The 15,635-nt window shown below is 55.6% G+C and overlaps 1 protein-coding gene across 2 annotated transcripts in view; it reads left to right on the top strand.

Annotated features, from left to right (window-relative positions):
• STK10 (serine/threonine kinase 10) overlaps positions 1-15,635 on the top strand; it is a 105,858-nt gene that overhangs the window by 59,909 nt on the left and 30,314 nt on the right. For both annotated transcript variants that reach the window (XM_044777670.2, XM_070517088.1), the window contains exons 5-8: positions 3,974-4,046; positions 5,045-5,239; positions 5,800-5,881; positions 13,887-14,021. In XM_044777670.2, coding sequence (XP_044633605.1) covers positions 3,974-4,046; positions 5,045-5,239; positions 5,800-5,881; positions 13,887-14,021 — 485 coding nt within the window. The remainder of the gene's footprint in view (positions 1-3,973; positions 4,047-5,044; positions 5,240-5,799; positions 5,882-13,886; positions 14,022-15,635) is intronic.

The raw sequence follows: 15,635 nt of genomic DNA on the forward strand, positions 1-15,635 counted from the left end.
CCTGTTATTCTCTTAACAAACGCAGTGAAGAGCGTGCCTGTTGGTGGATCTTTGAGTCTCTTCCTGTAATCATACCTGTAGGAGGAATTCTCAGAGTAGAGTATCGGGTGTGTGCACGGTTCAGGTTCACACCTGCCGCCCGTGTGCCCTTCAGGCTGGTTGCACGCGTTTCCACGCCCTCCCCGCCCCCGGCAGAACGGGAAGCGCTTTCACCACATCCTGGCTCCCGCTGGGTTTTACTTGAAAAAGAAAAAACAAAAACCCACAAACCCCAGAACTGCCGTATACATTTTAGCTTTTTAAACTCTTAAAAGGCGATGCCTATTCTTTATCAGAAAGATTTTGAAGAATAAAAGTGTATAAAGTAAAAAATATAAGGCCCCCTCAGTGCACCGCCCCCACCCAGATCCCACTTCCAGGGAGGCGGTCATTAAGTTTGATGTGCAACCTTCCAGACCCTTTTCTGTGTTGTGGGTGTATGTGCACGCACAGTGTGCATGTGTCATTCACTTAAGATACGACTGGAATCATGCTGTACGTTCTGTTACGTGCGTCGGTCAGTCGGCAGCATGTTCAGGGCAACGTGTTATGGACGAACTTCCAAGCTGGTTCATACAAATGTCGCTAAGGGCATCATAGTATTTCAGGGCGGGTGAACCCTAACTTAGCCAACCGTCCACCAACCAAGCTCTAGCAACAACTTAGGTTGTCTCCAGCTTTTCACCCTTTCAAATAATGCTTTTGTGAGCTCCCATACATCTTATAAATCTGGTTTTGAGGATCTATTTCTAGAAACAGAATCGCTGTCAAACATATTTATTTATTGTCAAACAAACCTAGTGTTGTCATTTTTTCCTAAATATATGTCAGTTCAAGGCATTCTAGCAAATCTGTGTTCATTTATTCAGTTGTCCATTCAGTGACCCCGTTTGTTGAGTGCTTCATGTGCCAGATGTGGTGCCAGGGGTACAGCTATGGACAAAGCAGAGGTGGTCTCTTTCCTTGTGGAAATGATCGTTCGTGAAGGGAGAGGCCCTCCCTGCCTGCTGCCCTTGTCTCTGGTTCTTGTTTAAAGTGGGAGAAGGTGGCAGGGGGTTGGGGGAAGTCTTTCCATCAGAGGAGATTGCCTTGTGAAAACCCCTGTTGAATTGTCCGAGGGCAGCCGTCCGCCCGTCGGGGCCGCCCCTCATAAACTCCACTTAGGGAGCAGACGGTCGGGGCCACCCCTTCCCTGTGCCAGGGGAAGCCCGAGGTCCCAGGGCTGCAGGGAGGGGCCGGGCCCCTTCTTGTGGAGCAGAAGGGGAAGTAGCAGCTACCCAAAAAACTGGCTGGTGCTCAGGGAGGGCCCTGGGGACCAACTGTGTGTCATTGTGAAAGTCGATGGTTTCTGCTTTTCCTCTTCCTCCTCAGAGAGGGACCAGCGGGCCAGGGTGGGGCTGGCAGTTCCAGTCACCCTCCTGGGGGCTTCACTGAGTCTGAGAGGCAGTCACTGTGTTCAGAAGATTTCCTGGGGTGACGTGCCAGCCATTGTTGGTGTTGGCAGGGGAGGTGGGGCCCAGGCTGACCCAGCAGGAAGGAGGCAGCCCGGCCCCCCATTCTTACCCAGGAGCCCCAGGGGGCGGTGACTTGCCCAGGCCACCTGGGCAGTCAGCAGCAGAACCAGGGCTTCACCTCTGTTTCTGGGTCTGCAGCTCCCCCTGCAGCGGCTGCTGGTCTCACCCTCGGAGGTGATAGCTGCCCCCTCCTTGCAGTGGCTGGACTGTCCCTCTGAGGGCTGCCATCAGCTGATGGAGCAACTTGTGCAATCAGCATTGGCTGGGCTCAGAGACCTCACAGTAACCCTGCAAAGTAGCTCTGCATTGTCATCACCCCAGTGTCACAGACGGGAAACCGAGGGTCAGAGGTTTGGGACTGTCCTGGCCCGGCCTGTCTCCCCGCTTACTTGCTTCCACCCGCCTCTGGCTGTGCCGCGCTGCCGCTCCCAGGGCCCTCCAGCCCATTGTTTCCTCTGCTGGGAAACCCTTCCCCCAGATCTGGACCTCCCGGCTGTTTCTGGGGGCCACCACCCAGCACTCCACACCCCTCTGCCCTGCCTTCTCCCTGTGGGCCCTTCTCACGCCCCAGAGTCCCCAAGAATCACGTGGGGTGTGCTGAGGGCCTGTTTCCACCACGGGAATAACAGGCTGCACAGGGGAGAAGATGCCCAGAACAGTGCCTGGCCCAGAGCAGACGTCCAGTTAGTGTTTGCTGGACCAGTGAATGGCTCGAGCGACTCAGCCTGACTTCTTCCAGGCCTCCCTCCCCGCTCCCCGGCTCTCTGTGCTCAGCCCCCCGCAGACTCTCCCCCACACTGCACTCCCACCTTTCCAGCATTCTACGCAGTTATGAAGGGATCCTTGTTGGCGTTTATCTGATTGCTTTCTTGGTCCACCTCTCAACTGGGAGCTGCCCGAGGGCAGATGGAGTTGGCTCTTGGTCCTCATTGCAGCCTCCGCCCCTGGCTGGCTCCTGATGGCCCGTGAATACATAGACGCATGAACCCAGGAAACAGAAGCCTGGGGCCCAGCTCTGAGAGCGTTATGCTCCCTCCTGCTGTGAATTGTGAGTCAGACTGAAGCTCCTGAATACAGCAGCTGTCACCTGATGGGGTCTGGGCCCGCCCGCCCGCTCGCTTCAAGACCCGGCTCCCGGCAGTTAGGACAGCTCTGCGGTTCCCGCCGGAGGCTTCCAGTTACGCCTCACCTCCCCGCTTCTCCCGAGCTGTTTCTTCCTCCTGAGTTTAGTGTTTAGTCAGATGACTGCCCCTGAAGACTGGGAGAACCTCTCTTTGTCTCTTTTGCTGGGTTCTTCTCTCAGCAGTGGGTGTGTGAGCCTGGCGTGTGTTTCCAGATGCACCTTCCTTATATATTTTCTGTCAGTCCTGAAAGTCATACATGTTCATCGTAGCAAACTTACAAATTGAGAAAAGTACAAGGCGCTCGCCTCGTCTCGCCACCCGCAGACAGCCGTTTACGCAAGCTGGGGTATCCCTTCCAAGTCAGTTCAGTGTATATTTTTGCCCTTTTTGGGGAGAGGGGTATAATTCTGACCATACAATATATTCAACTGTGCATCTCCCCCTTTTCCCACTTAACCTTATAATGTAAATATATAAATAAAATATTTTAATATTGCATTAAATATTAAATACATATTTAATGTTCCATATTGATATGTATTAATATGTATAATTCAGCATTGAAATATTGAATAAAAATACTTCAGATCCAGTTGTAATGAGTATAAAATATTGCACCGTGTGGGGTGTTTCACACTTTTCTTAATCTGTTTAGTCGTTTACCATTTACCTTATCTTTCTTTCCTCTCCTCATTTCTTAGTTTCTCTTACTCTGTGTGTGCACGTTTGATACACAATCTTAAATCCTTTTTGGAAAAGACAGGACATGTTATATATGGTCTATAAGAAGTTTTAAAGGCACTGCCTCAGTTTTGCGCAGGGGCCGTGTCCTAGCCGCCCAGGCTCATCCGAGGTGCGATTATTGCTGATGACGCTCGCTCCCGGAAAGCTAAGCGATGCTGGTTGTTTTTAATTTGTCACTAGTACAGTGGCACTTTGATGAACAACCTTAGGCATAATTTTTAAAATATTTAAGATGATTTCATTAGAGTAGATTCCTAGATTTGGAATTACTGGATCTGAAGAATATGGGTATTTTAAAGGTTTTTGTGATTTATTGCCAAACTGCTTTCCTAAAAGGCTCTTCGGCGTAGACTCTGGTTAGCAAGCAGGAGCGTCTCGAGGCGCTCTTACAGCAGTAGCTGTCTTGTAATGATCGCTCATTTGCCAGATAGAAAATGGCATCTGTTGGTTGACTTGGAACACATGTCTCTGAGTCCACATCACGGGCTCGTCCCCGAGGCTGTGGGTGGAGGAATGTCCATTGAATACCCTATCTGAGATTCTGTCTTGCAGCTGACTTTGGTGTATCTGCCAAGAATCTGAAGACTCTGCAGAAGCGAGATTCCTTCATCGGAACGCCTTACTGGTGAGTCGTGCGGCTTCTGCACATGGAATGGTGGACTGCGTGTCAAACCTCAGACTCCCCAAGGTGACCTCTGGCTGGGACAGAGGGAGAGCACAGAAGGCCAGGGCTCGGGGCAGCCTGCTGGGTCTGAGCCCCGTCTCCACCACTTACTAGTCCAGTGACCTTCATCAAGTTGCCTAGCCTCCTAGTGCCTCAGTTTCCTCATCTGTAAAATCAGGGAGATGATACAGCACCTACTTACTGGGTTATTGTGGGGATTAAATGGCCTGATGCACAGAGAAAATCCTCCATTAATAACAACTCAACTGGAGCCCCTAAAAAATGGTCCAGTTCTTGATTAATTCCACAAATACGGGTTGAATGCCCACCCAGCATGGGGATGGGGCTGTGAAGACGAACAGTACCAGTTCACTTCCTCCCTTCGTGGCAAGTCTCCCTGGACTTCTCCAGTCCATCATGTTTCCTTCTTTTCTAAAACTATGGCTTTTTTAAAGACAAGCTCGCTCCCTCAGCTTCCCACCTGACTCCTTTCTGTTTTCCGGTGTGTGACTTCCCCTTAGAGCTAGGCCCTTGCTTGCTTATTACTCACCCTCTCTCTCTCTGTCTCTCTCTCTCTCTCTGCCCTTTTATTCCCCTTTCCCCTTTCCCCCCCATCCCTTCTTTGCGCTGTTGTCTTCTCTCCACCCCTCCCGCCCCCGTTTCCTTCTGGGCACCTTCCCCTCGGCCCCACCCGCCCCCCAGGACTCTGTTCTGGATTGTGGCTGCCCTCTTGTGGTAGGCGTCGGGACTGCAGCGGGACGTGGCGGTGGAGCTGCTAGGAAGGCATCTGTGTGAAGACCGTCATCAGGAAGACAGTGGGATGGAAAGTAGTGCAAATCCTGATTGGGGAGTGCTGCCAACCCCCGACCCGGACGTGTGCTGGTCCTTGAGCCTGAGTCTCTGAGAAGCGCCTGTGCAGGCCATGTTCTTAGCCCTCTGTTGTCCCTTGGTTGGTTCAGGATGGCCCCCGAGGTGGTGATGTGTGAGACCATGAAGGACACCCCGTATGACTACAAGGCTGACATCTGGTCCCTGGGCATCACTCTGATTGAGATGGCCCAGATCGAGCCCCCGCACCACGAGCTCAACCCCATGCGGGTCCTGCTCAAGATTGCCAAGTCGGACCCTCCCACGCTGCTCACCCCTTCCAAGTGGTAAGGAGCAAGGAGGCCTCCCTGAGGGTGTTTGCTGGATGGCCAGCGGGCCCAGGACGCAGGGCAGGTGGGACTGGGGATGTGGAGTGCCAGGGCTGTCCTGTCACTGCCAGCCTCCAAAGTGGGGGTACAGTCAGGGCCTGGGGTCTGCAGGCCTTTCTGAGCTCCCAGGGCTCTCCACGCCTCCTCCTTCTGTCTGCTTTCCGCGGGGGCTGTCCGTCAGTCTGAATCAGCCAGATCCGCGCTGTGGGAAGGAGAACCCGAGTGAGCCCCAGCGGCCGTGCGGCACAGCCCTGGGTTGGCAGTGGGCTCGCGCTGAAGCCCCAGCCCTGCCCGCTTCACTGCCCCTCGGATTTCCACGCGCCCGGCTGTACAGCCATGTCCGAGGCGAGAAGGTCATCGTGAAGCCCCATCGCCTCCGCTGTTGGGCTCTGAAGGCACCCTTTGTCCTTTGAGGGGCGGGTCCGGGAAGCACACGACTCCCGGGAGCGGAGTCTGTGACACGGGGAGTTGCCTCGGCTCTTGCCGGGCTCAGAGCTCACTGCCACCTGTCCCCCCAGGTCTTTAGAGTTCCGAGACTTCCTGAAGACAGCCCTGGACAAGAACCCAGAGACCCGGCCCAGCGCTGCGCAGCTCCTGGAGGTGAGTGGTTCCCGGCCGCGGGGTGGCTCTGCGCCCCCCGGCCCTGCCCTGCCTCTGGAGGCCGAAGATGGCTGAGATCACCCAGGACTGGAAGCTGGAGCCGTTCCTCCCGCAGCCCAGGGGACGGTGTGCACCACCATTTACTCATCCACCGACATTCCCTGGGCGCCTCTTGAATACCAGCTCTTGTGCTGGGCGGGGTGTGGTGAGGGAAGCCCCGCTGAGCCCTGTCCTCGTGGGGCTTATGCTCTAGTAGGGGGACAGGTGGCAGATGAGCAGATATGCGCACGTTAGAGGTGGCGATAGGGGGCGATGGAGAAAAATAAAAGCGCAGGGGACCAGGGCTTGGGAGGGGCTGCTGTTCTATAAAGGGAGGGTCCGGAAGGCTCTCTGTGAACAGACACCCAAGGGAGGCGCGGGAGCGAGGCCAGTGGTACCCGAGGGTGGAGCGAAAGGCCTGGACAGGAGCATGATTGGGGCAAGCAGGGGCACGCGGCCAGGTGCGGGAGCAGGGGTGAGGGAGAGGGGATAGAGAGGCGTGGGTGTGTCCACCCCCAGGGGTGCGGATGCGCTAGGAGGACGCGCAGGACTCCGCGTAAATCTCGCCGCTAACACTCACTCCATCGGAAGGATACAGAGACGGTGGCCTGTCGGGGGAGCAAGCGCGGGCCTCCGGGGTCCTCTCCCCGTGGAGTGACGTGGGATGCACTTAGTTCCCCCCACGACGGGTTGGGACGGCCCGTGTGAAGTCTCGTCTCCCAGGGCAGCCCATTAGTGTCCCGGGGCTTGTCCCCAGGCAGCCTCTGCATCGCGCGCGCTGACGTTGCAGGCGCAGAAGGCAGGCAGGTGTTCAGCCCGAACCGGGTTGTCTGCGCCCACAGGTCAGGCAGATGCGGCCCTCGTGCCGGTTCCCCGGTGGACCCTCCCGTGCCCCGGGCTTCCACAGGCCAGCCGGGAGCCAGCGTGGAGGCAGGCCTGCGGAGGAGAGCCAGGGCCTCGTGGGCCCAGGCCGGGACTGGGGCTTTGCCCTGGGTGCGCGGGGCTCCCTGAGGGTTTGGAGTAGGGAGACCGCCTCTGACGTCCGCTTCCAAGGGTCCCTCTGGCTGCTGTGCGCGGAATCGGGGAGCCCAGCCGGCTGATGGCCGACGGCCGACTCTGAGCGTCTCCTTAGCTGGCTCTGTTGCCCTGGGGTGGGAGAGCAGAGGATGGTCTCCCTGAAGCTTCTTGAAACACTGGAGGTCGCTGTGGGCACCCTTTGCTGAGCTGAGCCTCGTGTTCTGAAAGCTGCACGCACCCCTGCCCAGCTGGCCCCACGTGCCCGTGCCCCCACTGCCAATGGGAAAGGAGGAGGAAGCAGGCCTGGGTGGTGGGAGGGGCTGCCCGTTCACCACCTGTCCATGCTGGTCCTTCCACCTGTGCGGCAGCCTCTGCCGTGCAGTAGGAGGAGAGGAGGAAGAGGCCACACCAAGCGCTCCAGTCTTTCTTTGTTTCTTTACACTTTTCCCAAGTACCTACTGTGTGCCAGGTGCTGGGCCTGTGGTCGACATTCTGGGCTACAAGTGCGCCCCTCTGCAACGGCAACACAGTGGTTGGAAAGTCCTGAGTTCAAATCCCAGCTCCGCCCCTTACTGGCTGTGCAACCCTGGGCGAGTGACTTAACCTCTCTGAGACTTGATTCTTGCTCTAAAATGGGGACAATAGCCATGCCCCCCTTACAGGGTTGTGAGGGTTGAGTGAGAAGGTACTGTAAAGCACGTAGTTTAACTGTTAAGCACTGTGCTCAATGAACGTTTGACTACTAGGCAGTCACGGTTGTTCCTTGTGGATTTCTGTGATGTGTTTGAAAGCGGGTGTCTGGAGTATCACAGCCCTCGTTTTCTGGGTGCCATGGTTTGGAGGGGCAGCCTGGGGAGGCGGGGTGGGGGGGGCCCGTCAGAAGCAGAAGCTCTGAGCTGCTTGGGGCCGATTGTTTCCTGTGGCAGCACCTCCTGGCCTGATACATCCGGCCTCCAGGACATTCCGCCGGGAAGAGACCAGCTGCCCTTCATCCCCACACGGCAGCCCAGAGCCCCAGCCTGAGCCAGGAATTTCCGTTCCGTAGTTGGGAAACATGTCCTGCCGGAGGCTTCTTGGCGTAAGACAGAAAGGGTGGGAGAAGAAAGGGGAGCTCTCTCGAGAGGCAGGAAGGCCCTGTCAGAGCTTAGGCTGCTGTCGGCTTTTTCCAGGTGCCCTCTTATCTCTCAGTTAGGGGGGCTGGAGAGTTAGGCCCCCTTAGGTCGGGGACCCAGGCCTCGAGCCGGGAAGTGGCTTGCCCCGGGTCACCTGGCTTTGAGTGACAAAGACGCCCAGATCTTGACTTCCCAGCACCCCCTGCCATGCTCCCGCCTCGGTCCTCAGGTCTGTCTGCTTCTGGCAGGTTCCTCCTGGCCCCTCGTCTTTCCCCACATTTTGCCTCCAGCTGACTGACACACGCCCTGGGTCTATGGTTCATTCATTTACTTGTGCAGATCTTCTTCAGGACCGTGTCACGTCGTGATTAGCAACCCAGGCTCTGAAATCAGGCTTGCCCACCTGGAATCTGAGCCGTCCTCACTCTGCCTCAGTTTCCTCATCTGTAAGATGTGGATAGTGCTCACTTCACAGAATTGTGAGAGTGAATGAGATGCTCTGTGCAGTGTTTGGCATGACAGCTGTCACGCATCAGGTGCTCAGTGCACACTTGTTGAATTTGTTTTGAACCCGCCCCCCGCCGCCCCCCCCCCCCCCCCCCCCGCACAGTCACAGCCTTCTTACCGAGATCGTCGGCACCTTCCACAAGTTGGACATCGTGGTCAGCTCAGGCCTCAGTGATTGTCTTGCTGGACCCAGGGCAGCAGCCACAGCCGACCCTCGTCCTTCTCACTGGCAGCCCTTGACCTCCAGGTCTCCACGCCTAGTCACGCCCTCTCCGTCCCCTTCGCCTGCTCCTCTTTGCTCCATCTGATTAGCGTGGGGGTGCGCCAGGGCCTTCGCTGTGTCCCCTCACCATGATGACCTCATCCGGTTTGTACCAGCTGCCACATTTGTGCCCTCCCCGCCCCAGACGCTCACATCCAGCTGTGTACTCCCCTCCCGCCTTGGATGTCCATGAGCATCTCAGACCTAACACATCCGCAACGGAGCGCCCTCAGCTTCCCCCAGATTCGCTCCGCCGATGGCTTTCCAGTCTTGGTCCATGCAACCCCACCCTTCCAGGGGTCAGTCCTGTACTGTGCAAGCATCCTGATCCCTCTGTCCCTGGCATGCTCCATATCCATTCTGTCAGAACGTGCCCAGATCCTGACTGCTTCTCACCCTGCCGTTGTAACCCCGCAGCCAAGCTGCTGTCGTCTCTTACTTGGATCGTTGCCTCTCATGGGGCTCCCTGCCCTCCTTCAGTCGACTTTCAGCACAGCGGCCAGAAGGAACCTTTAAAACATGCATCAGCTCCTGTCCCTCCTGGTCCAAAGCCCCTTAATGGCTCCATCTCACTCGCGGTAAAATCCAGAGTCTCTGGGACCTGCCAGGGCCTGCGGGATCTGCTCACCTCGACCCCTCCCACCTCCTCTCTCCCTGTTCGCCAGCCACCCCGACCTCCTCGCTGTTCTTCCAGCACTCCGGGCACACTCGTGCCCCAGGGCCTTTGCACTGACTCTCTATGCTGCCTGGAATATTTTTCCCCCAGACACCTCCAGGGTGTCTCTTCTTCATGCCACTGCTCAGGGGTCAGCTTCTCAGGGAGGCCTCCCCCAACTGCCTCCTGTAAAACTGTGCACCCGCCACACCCCTATATTACTCTTTCTCCTTTTCCTGCCTGGCGTTTAATTTTCTATGGCGCATAGTGTGGTTGTGGATCACTTACCTGTTTAAGTTTGTTGTTGATCTCCCTGCTCAGCACGTCAGCTCCCTGAGGACAGCAGTCTTGTCTGTTTTTGTCACTCCTGTGATGTGTCCCGAGCATCCAGAACAGTGCCTGGTATGCAGAGGGTCCTCAGTGAGTATTTGTTAAATACGTTCACATAAGCGTTATGTAACCCTTTCTCCATGCCAGGTGCTGTTCTAAACATTCAGCAAAGGTTAACCAGTTTACTCCTCACAACAACCCTATGAAGTAGGTACTATTCAGATCTCCATCGAACAGTTGATGAAACTGAGGCACAGAGAGGTTAAGTAGCCTGCATGAGGCCCACAGCTCGTAAGTGACGGAGTTGGGATTTTGGTCCTGGTTGTCTGGTCCCAAAGCCTGCTGTCTTGACCGCTCTGGTGAACTGCCTCTCTGAATGAATGAAGGAGAGGAAGGAGGAGGAGAGAAAGAGAGAGAGATGGAAGAAGGAAGGTGAGCAGGGAGCGAGGGAGGGTTGAAGAGAAGAAGCTGATGCCTGCAAACGTGAAAGCTTTCGTAGGCCTTTTCTAAGGCCTGTCTGGAGTGTAGCACCCTCCCCGCCCCTCCCCTCCGTGGCTGATGGTTTCTAAGCACATGGAAACAGGCTCGGGTTCTTGGAAGGGATGTCTGCAGACGGCAGGAGAGGTCCTGGCCGGAGGGCAGTGCTGGTTGGCGGGTTGTGCGGCATCTTGAGGCTTCCCACAGTGACAGCCCCGAACAGCTTCTCCGCTTCCTGAGGGAGCAGCCGGCTGAGTTCCCCCCTGACCTGGGCCTTCCGCGGGGGTGCCTGAGAACCTTTCCGGGGCCCCGTGTGCCCAGACCAGCCCATCCCTGTACGGGCAGACAGCGTGCTGGGCCGTGGGGAAGGTGCCCGCCCTCCTGCGTAGGCTTTGTCTCTCTGACGGGCCTGGCACTTTGTGGCTGGGGAGATGTCTTTCTGTACAGATCCCTGGAGGTAACGGGGATGACACGGTGGGGGAAGTGGCTGTGCCTCATGTCCCAGAGCAGTTTACAAGACGGTGTTCCGGGCCTGATCAGCCACAGGAGGGCCTGCCCTGTGTGCCTGCCCCGCTTGCCCAGGGATTCCAAGAGCCCTGCTCACTTGCCCCTCCACTGCCTGGGGACCCTGGGGTGCTCCAGGGAGGCAGTGGAGCAGACGGTTCAGCCTCAAGGAAGCGAGGCTCCTGGCCGGGCTGAAGAGCCACTGATTTGGTCAATACGTGGTGTGTCCTGACGAAAACCTGGTGTTGCCAGTAGCCTGTGCTTGTGGTATTTGTTCCTGCCACCACTGCTTCCGCCACTGAAGAGAAGTGTCCGGTGGCTCCTGGCTTAAGTTCACATGTGTGAGGTTGCACAGCGTGAAGCTCAGCAGCCTTTGGCGTTTCTCACCCTCGGTTCGAGAAGCTGTGCTCTCTGGGGATGCGGGAGGGAATAGGGATAGCTGGGAGTGCAAGACTGGTGCCTTAAAGGCTTCTCTGATTGTGACTCTGCTGGTGATGATGTGGTGGTGGTGGTGATGATGATGCTGGTGGTGATGATGGTGTTCGTGATGCTGCTGCTGGTGGCAGTGATGATAGTGGTGACGATGGTGGTGGTGATGATGTGGTGGTGATGATGTGGTGGTGGTGGTGGTGGTGATGTGGTGATGGTGGTGGTGATGTGGTGGTGGTGGTGGTGGTGATGATGTGGTGGTGGTGGTGGTGATGATGTGGTGGTGGTGGTGGTGATGATGTGATGGTGGTGGTGGTGATGATGTGGTGGTGGTGGTGGTGATGATGTGGTGGTGGTGGTGGTGGTGATGGTGGTTGTGGTGGTGGTGGTGATGATGTGGTGGTGGTGATGATGTGATGGTGGTGGTGGTGATGTGGTGGTGGTGGTGGTGATGATGATGCTGGTGGTGATGATGGTGTTCGTGATGCTGCTGCTGGTGGCAGTGATGATAGTGGTGACGATGGTGATGATGGAGGGGATGCAGTATTGATGATGATGATGTCGGTGATAGCTACCATGGTTTGAGCACTTACTATAATGCTCAGCACAACCATAGTATTATTTCCAGTACGCAGATGAGCAAACTGAGGCTCAGAGAGGTTGAGGGACTTGCCCGAGTTGGTGGTGGAAGCGGGATTTTATCCCAGGTAGACTGGCCCTAGAGTCTTGAGCCAGTACTCTTAACTGCTATACTCTCCTGCCTCCCACGATTAGTAAACCCTAATTAAGGGTCCCACTCAAGACTTTGGAGCCACACAGCAGCCAGAGTGACACCTTTAAAGCGTAACTGTTAATATCACTGCTCTGCTGCAGCCCTCCGGTGGCTTCTGGGAGTAAAGTCTCAGCTTCTCACCAAGGCCCAGGGCCCTGCATGTACCGCTCCATCCTTCCTCCAGCAGCCCCGCCCCTCTCCTCTGCCACAAGCTCCACCACCCTGGCTTTCTAGCCGTTAACAGATGACAGTGATTTGTAGTGGACCTGTCAGTTGCGAATGTGGTTTCAAGGTGCTAAAAAATTTATTCTCTTTAGTCATTTGCATACTTCCCTGCAATCTTGTTGCCACTGTTCCTCTGCTACGTTTTCTGACAGTAAAAACAGTGAATTTCATCAGAGCCTTGCTGTAAATTTCAATAAGCACGTTCCAACTTAATGACACCCCTTCCGCAGCGTTCCTTCTGCGTGGCCCTGGGTGAGTGTGGCGTCCTGAGGTGTCTGCCACCCCTGTGCACGCCCTGTGCTGGGGATCAGACGCCAGAGGACAGACTTCCTGCAGGGCGATGCCCATGCTGATTTAACATCCGCTGAGGCCTTAACAGCTTTGGTGTTTTGCAAGCTGCATGAAGGAGCCTTCGCTTTGAAAGATGTGACATTTCTGGGCTGGCCCGGTGGTGCAGCGGTTAAGTGCACACATTCTGCTTCGGCGCCCTGGGGTTCACCAGTTGGGATCCTGGGTGTGGACATGGCACTGCTTGGCAAGCCATGCTCTGGTAGGCGTCCCACATATAAAGTAGAGGAAGATGGGCACGGATGTTAGCTCAAGGCTAGTCTTCCTCAGCAAAAAGAGGAGGATTGGCAGTAGATGTTAGCTCAGGGCTGATCTTCCCCCCCGCAAAAAAGATGCGACATTTCTGTAAACACCTGGGAATAGAACACAGACCACTCCGCCTCGAGATTGTGCAAACCCACATGTCCACCCAAAGACGGAGACGAGCTTGTTCGTAGCAGCTTTATTTATAGTTGCCAAAAACAAGAAACAGCACATATGTCCGTCAGCAGCTGAGTGAAGAAACAAACTGTGACAGATTCACACAGTAGAATCCTGCTCGGGAATAAGAAAGGAACTATTGTCTCATACACACGACAGCTCAGATGCGTCTCACAGTTCCAGCCATAGTCCCGTGGTTGTGTGAAAAAAAACCCACCACCGAAGACTACGTCCTGTATGGTTCTGTTCGTGTGAAGGTAAAGAGCAGGCAAAACCAGTCTCTGGAGCCGGCAGCTATGAGGAGGGGGGTTGACTGCAAGGGACACAAGGACCCCTCCAAGGGGAAGGAATGTTCCGTGTCTTGAGGGGGCAGTGGTTCCACTGGGTGTATATGTATGGAGAAGGTCACTGAGCTTAATGACTTGTGAACTTTACTGTGTGTAAGTAATCCCTCAATAAAGTATATATATCAACAGTATATTATTTTAAAACCATGTGTTAAAACCTTTTTAAAGGAAGATAGACAAATATGCAAACCTCCCCACATGTTGCTTCGGCTCCTGCTTTGGGCTAAGCACTTCCATGTGCATTAGCTCATTTCATCCTCATGACTTCCCTGTGAGTTTTGCATTGTTGCTGGCGAGGGGCCTGCAGCTCAGAGAAGGAAAGTGACATGCTCGGTGTCACACAGCCGGTGAGTGGCAGAGCCGGGATTTGCCCTCGTTCCATCACACACAGGACTTTCTGAGCGGCCTGGGGGTCTCTCTACCAAGCTCACGTTCATATTTTGCTCAGGGATGCTGCTGGCCTTCTCTGCCTGGAGGATGGCCTGTCCCCGGCCGTTACCTGCCCCTCCTGCACCCCCCAGCCCAGAGTGGTTCTAATCCAGGTGTGTCTTGCCCCCTCAGCATCCCTTTGTCAGCAGTGTCACCAGTAACAAGGCTCTGCGGGAGCTGGTGGCTGAGGCCAAGGCCGAAGTGATGGAGGAGATCGAAGATGGCCGGGATGAGGGGGAAGAAGAGGACTCCGTGGACCCCGCCTCGGTAAGGCCCGGAGAGCAGGCGCTCGGTGGGGCGGGATGCCCGCGGCCGCGGCTGGTGTGGGAGGAGGCCTGGGAGGTGCAGGAGGATTCCTCTGTTTCTCCCCAGCTTAGAAGTGTAGGCTCCCACACTACAGGTTACATAAGACAGCAGGCGGGCCAGGGCAAGGCAGCGGGGCCTGTTGGCCAGATCGCGTCCATTTTCAGGAGGGACCAGAGTCTCGGTTTTCACATGAGATCTTCCAGTTTTAGAAGTTGGTAGCTGACGCTCCTCCAAGCCGTTTTCCTGTTGTGGCTCACAGACAAAATGAGAATGCTTTGGCATACTGTGGGATAAATGCAGATAAAGGCTGCAGGTGATCAGAGGCGACAGGCGGAGGGGCTCCGGCCACCCCAGGCCCTGTCTGGCTGCCCTGGGCGAGCCCCATGTCTTGGCACGTTCGTAACCCGTCTGCAGCTTCAGCACTTGGCTGACTGAATTTAAATTAAAGCTAATTTAAAGTATTTTAAAACATTTGAGCCAAGCAGAACATGTGTGTGGGCGGATTCTGTCCTGAGCTGCTGGTTTTGGATCCCTGGTCTAACCATTTGTGGGGGCCTCTTCCAGAGGGGGAGACTTGCTGTCTGGAAGGTGCTGTGGACATGGTGAGGTGGGGGCTGGACTTGTCCGTTGGGGGTGGACAATATGGCGCTTTCTCAAGTTTCCATCAGGCCTGGGAGGAGCCTGAGGCTGGGGTGATCCTCGCCAGGAGCGAGAAGGGACACCCTGAGGAGGACAAGGGGAATCAGCACAGTAACCACAGCTGTTAGTACTGAGTCTGCTGAGTGCTGGGTGCTCTGTGCCTCTGACGGAGGAGAACAAGGCTCCATTTTACAGATGGGAAAGCTGAGGTCCGGGCAGGGAGGTGGCTGGCTGAGGTGATAGGCGGCAGGGCCAAGTGTGGGCCTGGAGTAGGAGAACCCAGGTGGGAGAGGGTGGCCACGTGTCTGGGGCCTGGCTCCAGGAGGAGGCAGCAGCCAGCGAGGCTGGGGAGGGAGGCAGAAAGCAGTCCTGGGTCTGCACAGGCAGGAGGCTCGTCCTTGTCGTGAGAGCCGTGGGAGCCATTGAGGGTTTTGGGCAGGGGCTGGGTGTTGGTGAGGGGACGCCAGGATCCATCTGAATTTTTGAACCATCGTTCTGGGTGTTGAACAGAAGGTGAATTAGAGTTGCTCCTGGAAGCTTCTGTATCCAAGGTTGAAAACCAGCAGCCCTTAGTGCTTAGTGTGATTCCGTTAATACCAAGTTTAAAACCACGCAGACTAGCCATGACACCAGCGAGGGAAGGCAGGGCAGTGATCATGTCAAGGGGAGGGATGGGCACAGTGGGGTCCCGGGTGGCCCGGGGCTCCACTCCTGACTGGAAGGGGGCTCCGTGGGTGCTCACTTTATTCATTAAACTGAACATTTGTGTTTCACCCACAGAAGCGGGTGTGTGTTTCACCATAGTAACATTTTCAGTACTTCCCACCCCCTAACAGCTCTAAAAAACCAAACGAAACTTCAAAAACTTAGTGGCCGATAGGCTGAATCCAGCCCCTGGACAGATTTGGTTTGGCCTTTATGCAATTTTTTAAAAAA

Source organism: Equus asinus, chromosome 9 (assembly GCF_041296235.1).
Source record: "Equus asinus isolate D_3611 breed Donkey chromosome 9, EquAss-T2T_v2, whole genome shotgun sequence".
Lineage (NCBI taxonomy): Eukaryota > Metazoa > Chordata > Mammalia > Perissodactyla > Equidae > Equus > Equus asinus.